General features: G+C 38.0%; 1 protein-coding gene across 7 annotated transcripts in view; it reads left to right on the forward strand.

Annotated features, from left to right (window-relative positions):
- The window catches only part of ATXN7L1 (ataxin 7 like 1), a 197,761-nt gene that overhangs the window by 60,536 nt on the left and 120,764 nt on the right, over nt 1-16,461 (forward strand). For 4 of the 7 annotated variants that reach the window (XM_043551717.1, XM_037889155.2, XM_027827041.3 and 1 more), the window contains exons 3-4: nt 3,275-3,379; nt 6,234-6,287. The exons of 1 other annotated variant lie outside the window; for it this stretch is intronic. In XM_043551717.1, coding sequence (XP_043407652.1) covers nt 3,275-3,379; nt 6,234-6,287 — 159 coding nt within the window. The remainder of the gene's footprint in view (nt 1-3,274; nt 3,380-6,233; nt 6,288-16,461) is intronic. 2 more of the 7 variants (XM_037889154.2, XM_037889158.1) reach the window with 1 other exon arrangement.

Raw genomic sequence — 16,461 nt, forward strand, 5'->3', positions numbered from 1 at the left:
TGTCTGTTTTTTATAGTATGTAGTGTGGTGGTAGCCGTGTTAGTCCCAGGATATTAGAGAGACCGGGTGGAAGAGGTGATATCTTTTATTGGACCAACTTCTGTTGGTGAGACACACAAGCTTTTGAGCTTACACAGAGCTCTTCTTCAGGTCTGGGAAACTTAATCAGAGTGTCACAGCTCAATACAAGGTGGAACAGTGTGTTTAGCACAAGTAGTTAACATACATTTCAAGGGATCATGCAAGGTGAAGTGGCCCATTAACGCCACTCCAGATATAAGGGGGAAAGGGGGAGGGGAGGTAGTTAGTAGGTTATAGATTGCTGTAATAGGCCATAAATCCAGTGCCTCTATTCAGTCCATGATTTTTAATGTCTCGCAAAGTTATGAATTGAAGCTCTCCGGCTCTCGGGCTTTGAGGATGAGAACTGGTAGGTCAGATATAGAGTGATCACTTTTTGGAAAGTGTTCACTCTCAGATGATGTCTTTGTCTTTTGTAATTTTCCTGTGTGAGTTCATTTGAGAGCGTTGTGAAAGTCTGGTTTCACCCACATATTTGCTATTGGGGTATTTAGTGCAATGGATGAAGTACACCACATGTTATGATAGGCATGTGAAGGACATATGGAGCTTGAAAGCTGTGTTGTGGAGGGTGTTGATCATTTTAGCAGTGGAGATATGTCTGCAAGTTTTGAATCAGTTGCTCTGGCAGGGTCTGGTGCCGCTTTGAATTAGTATATCCTGGTGTGTCGGGAGCTTGTTTCTAATGATGAGCTTGGAGAGGTGATGCAAGAGTAAGAATAAAGCTTTTTTTCCCCCAAACTCTTATAAACTTTATAAAGAGGCTGAAACATTTCATAAATGTAATGCAATGGATGATTCTTGAGCTGAGAGCTTGTGCCAAGTTTCAGACTGGTGAGGGAATCCTTATCATGGAATTACGAGGTTCTGACAAATGGGAATCTACAAATGGAGAATCAGTAGCAAAACCCTGGCTTTAGCATTGCTATATCTGTACTGCAATGTAAAGTGTTTTTAAGATCAATAACTTCATCCTCAGGCTAAAGCAGAAGGAATGGCCTCCAGAGTTCTTAAAATTATATAACCATATTAGATGTGAGATTAAAATAAAATGGCCTGCCAAATTGTTCTTTTATCAAGCAGTAAAACGAATAGCTGTGAAGAGGAACAGGAGTTAGTATGCAATGTTGGTCCCATCTGCGCTAAAACTGTAACTAGTTAGGGGATTAAATCACAATATGGTTTATTTATAGTGTGGTATATGTCCTGGTAACAAGGCTAAAACCTTGGAAAGTATAAGCCTTTAAGGGGCCACGGTTAGGTCTCATCTGAACTATAACCTTTGACCATGTTGTAACCAGATCTCGTGACTTTGTAATATCAGTATAGAATGGGGCTTTTGCTTTCCTCCACATCCTGGCCTTTAGTATCTCTTCTTGATTTATATTGTCTATCACTGAGGGGGGGCCTGGTTCTTGCCAACCATATATGAATCAGAGTCTCTTAAAATCTACTAACACTGCTCTTCCCCATCCCTTGCTCTCTGAGAGGCTGAAAACACTCGCTCCCAGCCCTTTCAACCTGAAGAATGATATTCGTCCTAGGCATCGAATTGTGGGCTTTCCCATAGGGCAGTGCAGAACATGACTCAATTTTTAATTAAAACATACCATTCTGGCACTACGATTATCAAGAAACAATGAAATAACTTTGGTAATATATCAATTCACCCACTGAAAAAGCTACTTGTCTGAATAAACATAAGTTATAAGACTTACGGACAGGTCACAAATATATTAGAGAATTGATATTTAAACATTCTTCTGTTTATCATCCTCAGCTGGTATTTTGAGTGTTTCAGAGCCATTTAATTTTTGTGGTGGTCCTGCACTAGAAGGTTTTTTTTAATGTTTAATTTTAATTTAAGTAAATGGAGTTTGTCTTTTAAATGGCAAAGCAGTGCTGAATTGAAAGCTACCTTTTAAGGAACCTGCATCAGAAGCAGCATTGACAAGCTTTCGAGTAGATCTTTCAGATGCAATAAGTAGTGCTAAGGCACCATCATGTGACATCTTTGAATTAGTCATGGACCTGTCCTGAGGGGTAGCATGGACCACAGTTGACATTGTTGATATTCGGAGAGGCACTTGACAGTCCAGCAATGTATTCATTGTTTGCCCAAAAGAATCTACCATTACCTACCTACGAGGCCTTTCATTCTCAGTTGTTTTTTTTAAAGTTCAGAAAGTTATCAGTGTTTGTTACAAAAATTTTAAAAAATGGGTGAAAATGGATGCACAGTTCTCTGGGTAAATATTAAGGTTAGTGTTGGGGGTGGGAGAAGAGAGAAAAAAGCCACAAATAGAGAAAAGTAAGAGTATTAAGTAATTTAATGCTGTGGTTTATTTCATGGACTGCTCATTAACAGAATGTACACATGCATGTGAATGTGTGTATCTCTTCCAGTACATTTTCTTTCTTTATCTGACAGCCTTGCATTTACACTTAGACTAATTTATTATTAACATAACCGTGTCTACCTAATGTAATTTATTGGATTGTCTTAACATAATCAATATTTTCACGTACTTGAGCAGTACAAATTTGGGTGAAAATTGGTAAAAATAGTAGCTTTTGTAAAAGCTGGGAATTTTTCAGTAAAGATCAGTAAAACAGAAAACAAGGGTCTCATTTACCTAACACTGATAGATTTCATGGAGTTGCCCAGTTGGTCAATGGAGAATGCTACTTTGGAGATCCTTGGCTCCTGGGTCCTATCTCTAATTCTTAAAAAGTAGCATCTGCTAATAGTCTACAGAGAGCCAAGCTGCAGAACCCATGCTCCTTGTTTGCTGAAATACTAACAGAAATTAGAGATGGGAAAGACCTATAAATATTTCATTTTGTGAGTCCTTTCCCAGTGCAGGACTGTTCCGTACAATGTGTTCTTGAGTGCTTTGTTCAGTATTACATTTATTTCCAATAAGTATTTAGACAGGGGTGCTGCTTCTTGTATTCTGATCATCAGAATAAGATGTTCTGTCCACAGCTTAAATAAAGGATCATAGAAATTAGAGCTGGCAAAGATCTATTCTGATAACATACCACCAACACTGTCCTTACAGAGAATATTACGTAGTTTTTGGTTTTACAAATATAATACTAGTAATCCTACAGTATCTTTAATTTCTTTTAAATATACTCTTAACGCATAACTTCTAATACTTATATATATTTTTTAACTTTCCCACAGATATGCACTTATTTGGCCATTATCCAGCTCATGACGATTTCTATCTAGTAGTGTGCAATATCTGCAATCAGGTAGTCAAGCCACAGGTTTTCCAGTCGCACTGCGGTAAGTGAAAATTTTCATTCCTGGATTCCAGTGCCAGATCAGTGTATGGTTCTCATAAGAATCATTGAGTACAATCATGACAGAGGCATTGCAAAGGTAATCCTCTTGTCATCATGTCTGTTTTCAGTGCAGAACGTCACAAATGCCTGAAAGCAGGTATGAGTTTCTTATAGGGAAAGTTAAAATAATTATCCCAGAAGCTTCTCAAATTGAACTTATTATAACAAATTAGATAATACAGTACCTGTAACTAGATACTAACTAGACCAAAACTATTTTGATGTAACCTTGAAACGGTCTCTGTCAAAGTTGAGCAGTTGGGTCACTTGTAACCAGAACACAGAAAGAAAGGTCTCAAGGATTTGTATTTAGGAAGTTTGAAATGAAGATTGATCTTTTGCAAGTTGCGTGTATACAATAAAAGCTTTAATAATACCAGGAGTTGTAGAAATGTGCAAATACTTTTTCTAAATTAGCCTGCTAATGGCAAGAATACAAAATGTATCCTTATTTTGCTATTTGAAATCAGAGCTCATTTTGTTTGAAACGCATTTTTTATTTTGCTTGAGCAAGCTGCTTTTGGGCATTTCCTGCAAATCTTCACCCCAAATTCTAATCTCATAGTTTATTATTTGTCCACTGTTTTGATCTATACAAATAAAAGGGAGTGGCAGGGTGTGGCCTGCCTTGGCCAGGAGACTAAGCTGATGAGCTTTATATGTATTCATGAAAGTTTCATACATTTTCCTCTGAAAACTTCTTCAACTTAATCAAGTTAGTTTTTGAGAGAGGATTTCAGAACAATGAAAAGTAGCTAATACCGAAGGAGGGATAGGTGAAAATGCATCAGAAAACAAAACTGAAGGTAACCCAGTCAGATTTTACTTTTTTCTGTTGCAAACCGAGTTCATAGATCCTTTGAATTGTTCAGTCTTGTATGCAGGAAGCGATTCAGTAAGTGGAATTCTGCAGCAGACCTGCAGAACAGGAAATGTTTAAAAAGCACTGCCTCCACTTTGGAGGGGCACTTACTAAAAGTTAACTACAGAAATCCATCTGTGTAAGACCAACAGGAAGCAATTGAAGTCATGTTTCAGGCAGTTACGTGCCACAGATCAGCATGGTAGGTTTTTACTAAAAGAATTGTGAAACAAAGCATAATAAATGAATGCCACATTTCAGATCTTGTCCTTTTCACAAGATACTCAAACATGAGGATCTTGGGGCTCCAGTACCAACATCATGAAAATTCAAAACCTAGACGCACGGGTCACGAACGTAATTATTTTTAAAGAACCAATTCCAGGGTTGTAACTAGTAATTTTTCTTGAACGAACACACACACCCTCCTCTACCCTTGTTGCCTCCAGCCTACGTTATATTCATATTTTCCCAAGGTAAACAGGCCTCTACACACATGGTCACTGATAACATGGATACATTAACTGTAAACACTTTATCAGTGTGTTTAATAAAGGCTTGATGCAGAACAAACAATTGCGTATGCTGCAGAATTGCTACACAAGGATAATTGAAAATTACTTGCTGTGGCATGCATGATACGTGCTGGCCTTCAGTCATGACGTGTTGGCCTGGAGTAAATATGAAAGATGGCCCTCTTTCTATTAAGTGGACATACATGATCCCTGTTAGAAACAAAATACCACCCCCCCACCCCACCCCCAAGAGCAATAATCTGATTTCTCCATCTGATCACTGAAGTTTCTGAAAGGAATTGAGTGTAAATGGCATAATTCCGTTCTCATCTGTTACCAGTGTTAGCCTGCATGTCGGTGTAAACTGACACAGATTAAGAAGATTTTTTGCCAAGAAAGTAGTAGAGTCCTGTGGTTTCCCACTCAAGATGTGAGTTACATATATGAGAAAATGGTATGTGTTCTTAGGGTCATGAGTGCAGCAAACTGTATGAGGAAATCTAGTAGAGTAAACAAGAGAGGAATCTAAAAATGACAAAAATACTTTAAAATCAAAAGCTATGTTCAAATCCTTAGAATTAGTACAGGGGATATTTAAGCATACGATACTGCCGTAACAGAAAGTATGTCATATGCTCCTCAGCAAAAAGGAAAACATTTGTCATTGAATGGCAAGATGCACCGGATTTTATTCGTGTCTGAAGGCTATCTGTCAAATGGAAATACAGCATGGTGAATTCCATAACAAGGAAAGTAAACCATGACAGGTAAATTGTAAAATGGAACTTAGGAGGGTCAAGAGGGAATTTTAACTATTAATAGCCAAAGTTAATCAGCAAAGAACAAGGAATTCTTCAAGTATGTCAGAAACAGGAAGTCTCCAAGGTCAGTAGATCTGCTAGACTACCATGGAGTAAAAGAGAGAAACCCAGTGTAGTTAAATCTTCCCACTGTATTTTCCACTGAATGCATCCGATGAAGTGAGCTGTAGCTCACGAAAGCTTATGCTCAAATAAATTTGTTAGTCTCTAAGGTGCCACAAGTACTCCTTTTCTTTTTGCGAATACAGACTAACACGGCTGCTACTCTGAAAAGTGTAGTTAAGGACATTGCTAAGGAGCTAATTAGTTTTTGCCTCTGCAGTCACTGTAGAGGAATTTTGAATACCTTCCTAGACCTATTCTTTGTGGATAAAGATGGGTCACTGTAAGAAACTGAGCTGACAAAAGGTGCTGGAATGAAATGATCATTTAAAAAGCAACAAGTCACCAGGGCCAGATGGTTTGTATTCAAGAAATTCTGAAGGAACTTAAGAATGGAATGGCTGAGCTGGTGACAAAAAAAAAAGTATATATAATTAAAATCACGTACTATACTCAAAGACAGAAAGTTAGCTAATCTACTTTTCTTTTTAAAAGGTGCAAAGCATGCCCCTGGGAACTGCGGACTTTTGAGCCTTACTTCAGTACTAGGTATAGTACTGTTATAGGTATATAACAAAAAAAATTGTAAAACACCTTGCATGGTAAGGTAGACACAAACCAGCATAGCTTATATAAAGGTTTTTTTTGCCTGATTCTTTTTGAATGATTGAAGACAGTCAGCAAAATAGTTGACGAAGTAAGAATGGTCTTGTGGTTAAGGCACAAGATTGGGACTTTGGATATATTGAGTCACATCTCTGGCACAGACTTCCTGTGTGTCTGTGGGCAAGTCTCTTAAAATGACTCTCATCCTTGCAATAGCCCTGTGATGTAGAGAAGTATTATCCCCATTTTTCAGATAGGTAACTGAGGCAAAGTTTACTGTTTTGAGGTGCTCAGATAATATCTCTGTAGGTTCTCATTATTTCCTAATGTGATGATTTTTAAGAGAGTTTAATATATTCCCTTGCAAGAAGTTAAGAAATCAAGTCACAAAATGAATCGTTAATGTTTCGTAGATTAAAAACTGTCTCTGAGACAGAAGATAAATATCAGGAAACAAGGCCAATTTTAAACATGGAAGGAGGTTAACAGTGGGAAGCCCCAAGATTCCATAACTCATATCAGTGTTTAGTTTATTAATCATCAAGACAATGATGTGAAGTTGGCAGAATTTGCAGACACAATTATTTAGATAAGTCAACTAGAGAATAAGGAATTCCAAAGAGACCTAAAGCTAGACAGTTAGACAACATGATGGCACATGAAATTCACTGTAGATAAGTGCAAGGTAATGCTCGTTGAAAGGAGTAATTTGAGCTCACGGTGCACTTTGGATCCTAATAAGTTATCACTCACGAGAAAAGAATATGTGTCACTATGCATAGCTCGATAAAAACTTCCGCTCAGTGTGTGGCAATGATCTAAAAAAGCAACAAAATGTTTAACTCCATTATAAAAGGAATGACACTATAGAAAATATTATATCACTGTCTAACTTCCCAGCGTGCCCTCACATAGAATACTATACTTGATCCTGGACACCTCCATCTCAAGAAGGATATAAATGAAATATTGTAGAACAGGCCCATAGAAGGGCAACAAATACATAGGTGACTGTGAAGATTTCCATGTGAGACGAGACTAAAACTATTAGGACTAGTTTGTTTAGAGAGGAGACACTTAAGAGGTGGTGTGATAGGAGTATATATAATGAGTGGCATAAAGAAAAGGTAGTTGGGAGCCCCAGGTCATCTGTATAATAAAATATATTAAAAAATCTAAGAATATTAAAAACAAATTTAAAACTGATAAAAGTACTCTTTTCCACAAGGCATAATTAACATGTGGCACTCATTGCCACAGGATGTTATTGAGGCCAGTAGTTTAGTAAGATTCAAAAAAGGGTTGGACTTATGTTAGATATGCATTTACACTAATTAGGATGAAATTGATTATAAAATCTTGTGTGATTAGACAGAAGGCATCTACTAATTACTTGGGGCTAAGAAGAGTCTTTTCCAAAGGGCATGTCATTGCAGAATTGTCCGTTATGTGAGGATTTACACTTTCCTCTGAAATATCTGATACTGGTCACTGTCAAACAGGAAATTGAAATAGATGGGTCATTGGTCTGCTACGGTGTTGTAAATATTTACCCTTTTTCAATATTACTTTATTTTGAGTTCTGGAAAGCCTTGGAACTAATTTCTGAATCAAATTTGTTCAATTGCAGTGTGTAGCAGTGTGCCCAGTTCTATTCTGTCTGAATTCAGAGGCACTGAACACCTCACTAGGAGGATATGAGGATACTTTACACTGTTCAGTTGAGTTTGAAACATAGGGTCTTGAGTGTCTTGAGCTACAGCTAGAAAGGTGTGGAGGAGGCAAAGAAAGGGGGAAACAAATCACTGTAGAGGCCACTGCTATTGGTTTTCTTAGGTATGCAGGAAAAAAAACCAGCAGAACGTTGGCTTGTAATTTTTGCCTTTTTTCTCCTTACTCCTCCTCCACACTAACTGTAGGACATCTGTATAATTTAAACCCTGAATTTTATTAGGTATTTTGCATTACTAATTTTCTAATCTCCAGATTCATTTGTGCATTTATTTTTTTAATTGTAACTTTAGATTATTGTAATGTAACCAACTGGGAGAACCCTCTCTTTTTCACATGGTGGAAAAACTCACCTGAAAAATACTCACTTTTGCATTTTTATTTAAAAATCTTAGTAAAAAGTTGTTGTTGTTGTTTTTTTTAAATGTTGGTAACTACACTATTGTTTTCAAATAAATAGTTTAAAGGCATTATTATAATGTTAGGTTCAGAGAATGAAAAAGGCAAGGCCAGTTATAGTTAAGGTGTTTAGTTTTCTCTTCTATTTTTGGATTTTTTTAGGAGTCTCTATTACAGCTTATCTGTGTTCTTATTGCCACTTACTGTAGGGTTTGCCTTTTACTACTGACATAGAAACAGAGTGAAGCTTGGGGTTCTCATCAGGTTTTTTCTCGTCTTGTGTTTCTGCTATTTTCCCTCTTTAATATAATTTTAAAAACTAAATATCGGGAGAGTCATAGTTGCAGGGGTTAGGGATTGCAGCAGACCATCATGTGGAGATACTGGAGAGGACAGTGCTATCTGGATGAGAGAATGTGTGTGTGTGAAACTAAAGCATAACTGAAACAAAAAATAAACTTGGCTTTTATTGACAAATGCATAATAGCTTATATAGCTACATAATTGAAATACATTTTCACTTGGGTTGCTCTTCAGTTTCAGAATTCCAGATACAGAGGTTCATGCCAGTTTTGCTCTGAAACCATTTGCAAATGGCATCCTATCAGTCAGAATGTGCCGTCAATCCAGGGATTGAGTCTGTTGTCTGCTCATGAATGCCGTTGTCCTGAATAACGAGTATGTTGTACTACTGCACTGAGTTACCCAGCTTTAGACTTTTAAAACTATTTAATCTGTGTACATTATATGCATGAATATCCAGTGTTCCAAGCATATAGTTGTGGCTACTTCTGCATAAAGTAGTTTTAAATGACAACAGCTAATTGTGAGGCTGGTATTGTAGTTCAGTGCACTTTACCATACGGAAGACAGACGTTCGAGACTGACATCTAGGCTCTTATATGCTGGCCTTAGTGGCATCTGGGAGCACACTTGGGGGCAACACAGTGCTCCTTGTGGTGGTGGGTGGATGGGCGTTGTGTCCTCAATGCGCTCTCTTTCTAGGCATCTGTTTTTGTAGAAGATTTTTTGAGCTAGTAATCCACAGTGGGAGAAGTTTGTCCACATGACTTTCGTTAACTGGAATCCTGTTCATTTGCCCCTTATTAAATAAGATTGGATTCTTGCAGTTCTCCACTAGATGTCTTTCTCTCCCCTCCCCCTTTTCTTTACAGTCCTTAGCCAGTTTTAAGTAATTGAAAACCGAGGTTGTAACAGAAAACTAAAGAGAAATAAATGTAATTCCAATTGTTAAAAACAGTGAAGTGATGATCCGAGCAATAACAGCCCTGTAAGTCAGTCTTTCCCTTTTCAGTGAAAATCTCTCTGAGCTGGTGGTAGTGGAGCCATGAACAACCAGCAGAATAGGTTTATAAAAAGGATAGAACTTGTCCGACCAATTTGGTTGCTTTTTTATGATAAAACAAACTTAGTGAATGAGGGAAAAGTGGTAGATATAAAATTACTGGAATTTAGGAAATTGTATGATATAGTGTCTCAAAATCTTACATTCAAAACTGACTGAAGGAACTTAGTGTGGTGATAAATGGTGAAGTATCATGTTTGGGGAGCTGTGGAGTACTGGAGGGATCAGTTTGGGTTAGCAATGGTCTAGAAGAAGGAACTACTAGCAAATTAAATCTGTAGATGGTAATACTTTACAGATCTATAGTGCCTTCCATTCAAAGATTTCAAAGCACTTTACGGAAATTGAGGGACAGAGAGGTAAGGTGACATGCCCAAGATTGCACAGGAAGCCTGTTGCATAGCTCCAGACAAAGTGAAGCTCTCATGCACTTCAGTCCTTTGCTGCAACTGCAAGAATACCCTATCCCAAAAGGGAGTTGGGCAGAAAATAAAATTAGCCTCAACTTGGAAAAGAAACCAGCTAATAACGTGAGAAAAACTAAATTGAAGCATAGATATTCAATTGGAGGGAGAAACTTAGAAAGCAGTATAATGAAAGATTTTGGATTATAACAATGGGGGAAAATGAGATATAAGTTTGTAAAGCTATCTGAAGTTATATGCTATGGAGTAGGAAGATAATTGTTCAGTATAACTATACTTCTGGTATGACTGCCCCTGGAAATACTAAGAATCTTGTTGTTATAAATGTATTGATTAACTGGAGGTTGCTCAGAGAAGAGCAACAAAACTTTTTAGGGAGTTGGGGGGACTAATCTGAGGAAAGATTGAGTTAAATATATTTTGCTTGGCTAAGCTCTGGATAGGTGCCCCTTTTACCTTTTGTATGAATCTACATAATATAAAAATACAAATATATTTGTAGACTGTAAACACCAAAGATGAACATGAAATGTTTAGGCTAATAAATGGTGGAATATTTAGGAGTTAATAAACTGAAATTTAAGAAAGCAAAATGTAGGCAGGCAGACTGTCAAGAAAAGCTTTCCAGCAGTGAGATCGGAGGCTTGGAAGTAGTTTCCAGGTAAGTGGTGGAAGTCCCATTACTTAAGTAATTACGAGACAGGACAAAATATTGGTAAGTGTACACTGGAGAACAATCCTGCTTTGGCAGAGATGGACTAGATGACCTAGAGGGTCTTCTCCATTATTTACTTCTGTGGTATGATTTTATTGTTCTGTGCTTCCTATCTGCAAGATCATTTTACCGTATACCTCTAATTAGGGGAAGAGACTCTCATTATATAAGAGTATAATGACAGGTCAGGGAGATCATGCACACCTGATTTGTCACTCTCTAATTACGAAAGCTAGGGTTGGCATACCTGTTTCTTCACAAGGGGTGTGTAGGGGATAATCTTTCATTTGATCTCTTTGCTACAGAAACATTAACATATCAAGGACACCCTTCAGTAGTCTAGAATATAAAATCTTTTCTCCCTTTCAAATAATTATTTATATCCTCAAAGAGATTATATTCTGAATGCATGTAAGATTAGCTATTTTGCAGAGTGATTGTGGTACAGTAGAATTTAATGAACTGTGATTCAGAGGAAGGCTGAGCTGTAAAATGAATTCTCCATACATTGAATTAGAACAGTGATTCTCAAGTGCATCCACTGTGACTTCTGGGGTCCCAGAACCCCTTCTCCAAACTCCTTGCTGCAGCCCCTGGCTCTGCTCCCTGGAGCAGTGCCCAAGCCCAAGGTGGGCCTGGTGATGTTTCATTATATTTTATGGGGCTGCTGCCTCTGGCTGTGGGAAGGAACCTGCCCTCTCTCCCCACCCCCTTTGCCTTGATTGTCAAGGGGGCTCTGGCATGCCCTGATTGGCCAGACCTCATTGTTTCCCGCTTGCCTTCCATTGAAGGGGAGTGTCACTCACTAAGGCGCCACCTGACCAGCTCGGAAATAATCACCTTGTAAGGGGAGGAGCAAGGCGGGAGTGGGAAGATGCTGTCCAGGAGAGATTGTATGGTGGTGGTGGTGCTGCTGCCGGGGAGCTGAGTCCGAGAAACAACTCCGGGGCAGTGTCAGCCAGGAAGTGCAGGTGCAGGACGGTGCACACGCTGCTGTGAACTTAAGGGCCCAGCTGGGAGAAAGCACAGGTGGCAGCTGTTGCAGGGGCATGGAGGACCATGGAGCACAGGGACCAGGGACAGGCCCAAGGAGCAGCCTGAGTGTGTGGCCACCAGCAGCCTCCCCAAGGATTCCAGCTTGGAGGAACCCACTAGTCAGGGCAGCCCCAACCACAATAGCAGCTTCACATTTTTTGTGGGCCACTATAGATATACAAAACCTTTCTGCTGAAAAGGAAGCATAGACGTAAGCAGCTCACACACAATCTAATATGAGTGACATAGGTAACTCTGACTTGTCAGCACCACCTTCTGCAAATCGCAACCGTGACTTACACGAGGAAAAAAGGGTGTTTTAGAGTGAGTGCGAAGACAAGTATATAGTTGGAACCAAATTCATCTGAAACTATCACGATTTGTTCCCTATGTAAAATGAGACTTCATCAGGTGAAATCGTACCCCAGGCAGCGTCGTCATAACACTCATAAATCGGAAGTAGAGAAAAACTATGGTGACATTTTTTTCCATAAAAAGCTCTTGGGTAAAATCAGAAGTCAGACGCTTCAACAACAAAAGAAACAGAAGGACTTTCTTCCCCAAAACAATGAATTCCATCTGGCAACACTCCAGGCATTGCAAGGTGCTGCATCACAAACCATTTTCAGATGGTGAATTCATCACACCTTTAATACTTTTTGTTCAACAGGAACATCAACTGTTTTGTGTTATAGCCATTTAAATAATTAATTAATTAATACATATTATTCTTTACAATTATTTTATTTACATGACACTTCCAAATAACCATGTCACTAGACTGTCACTAATATAATATTTTAACTGTCAAAACTGCAGCCTCAGTAAAAATTCATTTGAAAGCCAGTGAACCAGAACATAACTATTTTTTGTTTCTCATAAGCATTCTGATGTTGTCAGTGTCATATTTTGTTAGAAACAGCATCAAAACTGTGAAAAAGTAAATCTATCAAGTGTATCATCTCTACTAATGAAATTACTGTTTTCTGTAATTGTTAATATTTTGTCCAGTGTATTGTGACCTTTGTCAAGGAAAGAAAAGCATTTGTATTCTTGATGAAAAAAGGAAGTGTGATGGTTTCTCATTCTTACATGGTGTTTTTCACTAATATATATGATCATTTAATAGCCTTGTCAAGACTTGCAACACAAAGATGTTAAGCATAGGCCAATTTTTTTCTTTTTGTATTATCATGTTGAGGGTAGATTTTTCACTCCACATAAGACTGAAATAACAAAAACTAGCCTCATTCCACTTGCTTTATGTCAAGTCTGGCAGTGTTGGTTGACATTTAGTTAACAGCTGCCAAGAGCACGCACTAACCTTACTTTTTTTTGGTGTATTAATTTTTAACTTTATGTATTCTGGGTAATTTAATACATATAGGGAGGTTTTTTTTTGGGGGGGGGGGTTGTTGTTTTGCCCACTATTTTTCATTTCATTTACTTTGAATTAGGAATTGCAGTTTCTCTCTATGAGAAAAAGATTGAGAAGGTGAAATCTGCTCCTGCCTGAGGCCAAGGCATTGGGCTGCAGCACAAGCACTCGCCCGCCTCTCCCCCCTGCAGCGCTAGCTTGTGGTTAGAATGCGAGGTAGAGGTGTGGGGTGTTCAGAACCACTACATCTGCAAAATCCCAGATTGCATGACCTCTTATTTTAGCTGGTCCCGATTCAGCCCTCCAAGCTGGCCTGCATAGAACAAAAGCCACCTGCTTCAAAACCCCCATTCATGCATAGTCTGGCTGCAAGATTTAAGTGATCTTGAGAGCCTTGCACAAGCCATCTATATCTGCATTAAACTAATATGGGGCATGTTTGAACTCTACATCATAGTCATTGCATGGGTAGGAGATAGGTATCCCTGGTAATTTGTGTCTCAGGCAAGGGTTTTAATAGAAGTGTAGTTTTAAATAGTAACCAGCAAAAAGGATTTCTCTCTGAAGGAGTATCCATTTATAGGACTCAGCTGTTGAAGTTGAGGGTAGCATTAGGTTTAATTTTAATCTGTACACTATAATTTATGGGCTGAGTTTAGAGCATCATACTTTCAACTGTTGTTTGACAGAATAACTCTTCCTTTTGGGGAAAATAGAAAAAAAATTCTCTGGCAAATATTGAATTATAAGCAGAGCTGGTGACACCCCATAATATTAAAGTTGCACAACACACCCCATTATAAGACTGATTTCAGCTCATGTGTATACACAGGTAGGCCAAATTAAGATTGCACAAGCAACCTCAATTTTAGCATTTCCTAGCTTTTGAATGCTTAACTTTGCAAACTTCATGTTCTTTTAATCTAGTTGTTGTGTATAGTTTTACAAAAGTCCGTGCAAGCTTCAATTTTAAGGGCGGAATCCCACTGAAATCCATGTTTTAATTGGTTTAAAATTTAATCACTTGCTATGTTTTACATGCCAAATATATTCTTTCAGCTATCGATTATTTGCAATATGTATATAATATACACACACACCGTATTTCCAACAAGTAGTCCAAATAGCGCTTTTGTTTGAGACTGCAAATGTGAACCCCTATAATATCCCATATTGTTATGTTGAGAACTCTTGGTGGATTGGTTGTGTTGTGACAGCACTAGTAGAACCACTGATATAAAAAGGAAGAATTTCATTAATTTGTTTAGTAGTGATTTACAAAATATATTTTAAAACTTGGATTGTGAATTTAATGCTGTGAAAGATGTTGGATTTATATCACAGGAGTCTGAAGCCTTGTGTTTATTGCCATAGCAGGTACAGCACATGCAGGCTTTTCAACATGATTCTGCCAGTGTGCCACCATACTGGCCTGACAAGAATCATGAGGAGTTAATTTTCCAATCCTTGACCTCTCTGCTGAGACTGCCAAGAAGGATGTCCATTAATTGCCAGTTGTGGTGGTTTTTGTGGTATGAACTTGTCCACTATGAACTGGACTGTGATCACCTTGGCATACAGGTATTGATGTATGGTGCGATAATGGAAGATACCTGTTTTCCCATCTCTGGTCTGGTGCCAACATCCATCAAGATGTCTTTTTAACATACAGCAGACCTGTGTAGGGTTTTTTATTAATAATTTTGTGAATTCCTGACTTGTGGGAGCAATCCAAAATCACAAATAGATACAAGTAAAAAGCAAGCCAGAACAAAACATTATGATATCAAATTGAAACATATTGTTAAGAAGGTGAATCTGACCCTGATTTTGAGTTTGCTAAAGACCCAAGTATGAGATCATTGATTCTACTGTATGCAGAGGTGTTAAGTTCCTTCAAAGCAAATGTACTTTGTCCTTACATCCTTTTACTTACCTTGTATATGATCAACAGAAAGATTTGGTCCTTGCTCTGACACTCTGTGCAGGTGATTGTTTATTTGACAAACCTCTGCAGGAAATATAATTAGTATTTGGATTAGTCACTAATGTACATTGCGCACATGAATTACCCTTGAATTCCTAGGAAAATGTTACATGCATATAAACCTGGAAATTGGAATTTTTTTGGCAGTTTTCTAAACTCTGTTTCCTGGTTCGTATGCTGAGTGCTATTGAAACAGGAATGCATGGTGGCACTACAATCCATATATTTTATTTCCCACAGAACATATGTATGAATTCTGGTCTACCTACCTTCTCAGTGCCCGATCACCAAAACTTCTACAATATACAATGGTGAGTGGAGAGAGAAGTGGGATGGTGGTTTGTCTCCACCCAGAAACATCTTCTTTGATGGTCTGTAGTGCAGTAGGCAATGCTAGCAGCTACCACTTCCCCTACCATTCCCAACGTCTGCAGCCCAGTTAGGTAAACTGTGAGGGAAGAAGCTCCTTGTTACCTTCTCATCCATCAAGTGTACTTTTGCAGAGATAGGTGTGATTAGACCCAAATCAAATAGGGAAACACACCAAAATTGAGAGAATTACTTTAATAAAAATACACACACACAACACAAGAACTTAAAAAAAACCCAAAAAACCCAGAAGCAGTTCTTGATGCTTTCGGGTGATGTCTGCCTGGTGTACAACAAAATATTTTAGTAAGTCATGTCTTTCAAACATATTGTAAAGCAGGTAAAACGGCTTTATTCTAATCCATAGATGGCTAGTTAGAACAAAGCTCAATAGTTAAGTGATAGTTTTGTCCTAGTTGGCTATTGTTGGATTACATTTTTCCTTTGAAAAGGCTGTTTTATCTACTTCAGATTATTTTTGTTCTAAGTTAGTAAGAAATGATCTGTATTGCTGGTATTTTTATTTTTTTCTTTGATCACTATAAGATTTGTTTATTTCCTGCCTCATGCAAATCTGTATTTTCTAAACCTAGTGGGTTCTGTTTATTCCACTCGTGCTACATTAGGAGTTCTGAGTACTGCCAGATATATTCAGAACATTATATTTGAATGCGTGAAATACTATACTTAAAATTTGCAATGTTTTACATGC

The sequence above is a fragment of the Chelonia mydas genome, chromosome 1 (assembly GCF_015237465.2).
Source record: "Chelonia mydas isolate rCheMyd1 chromosome 1, rCheMyd1.pri.v2, whole genome shotgun sequence".
Taxonomy (NCBI): domain Eukaryota; kingdom Metazoa; phylum Chordata; order Testudines; family Cheloniidae; genus Chelonia; species Chelonia mydas.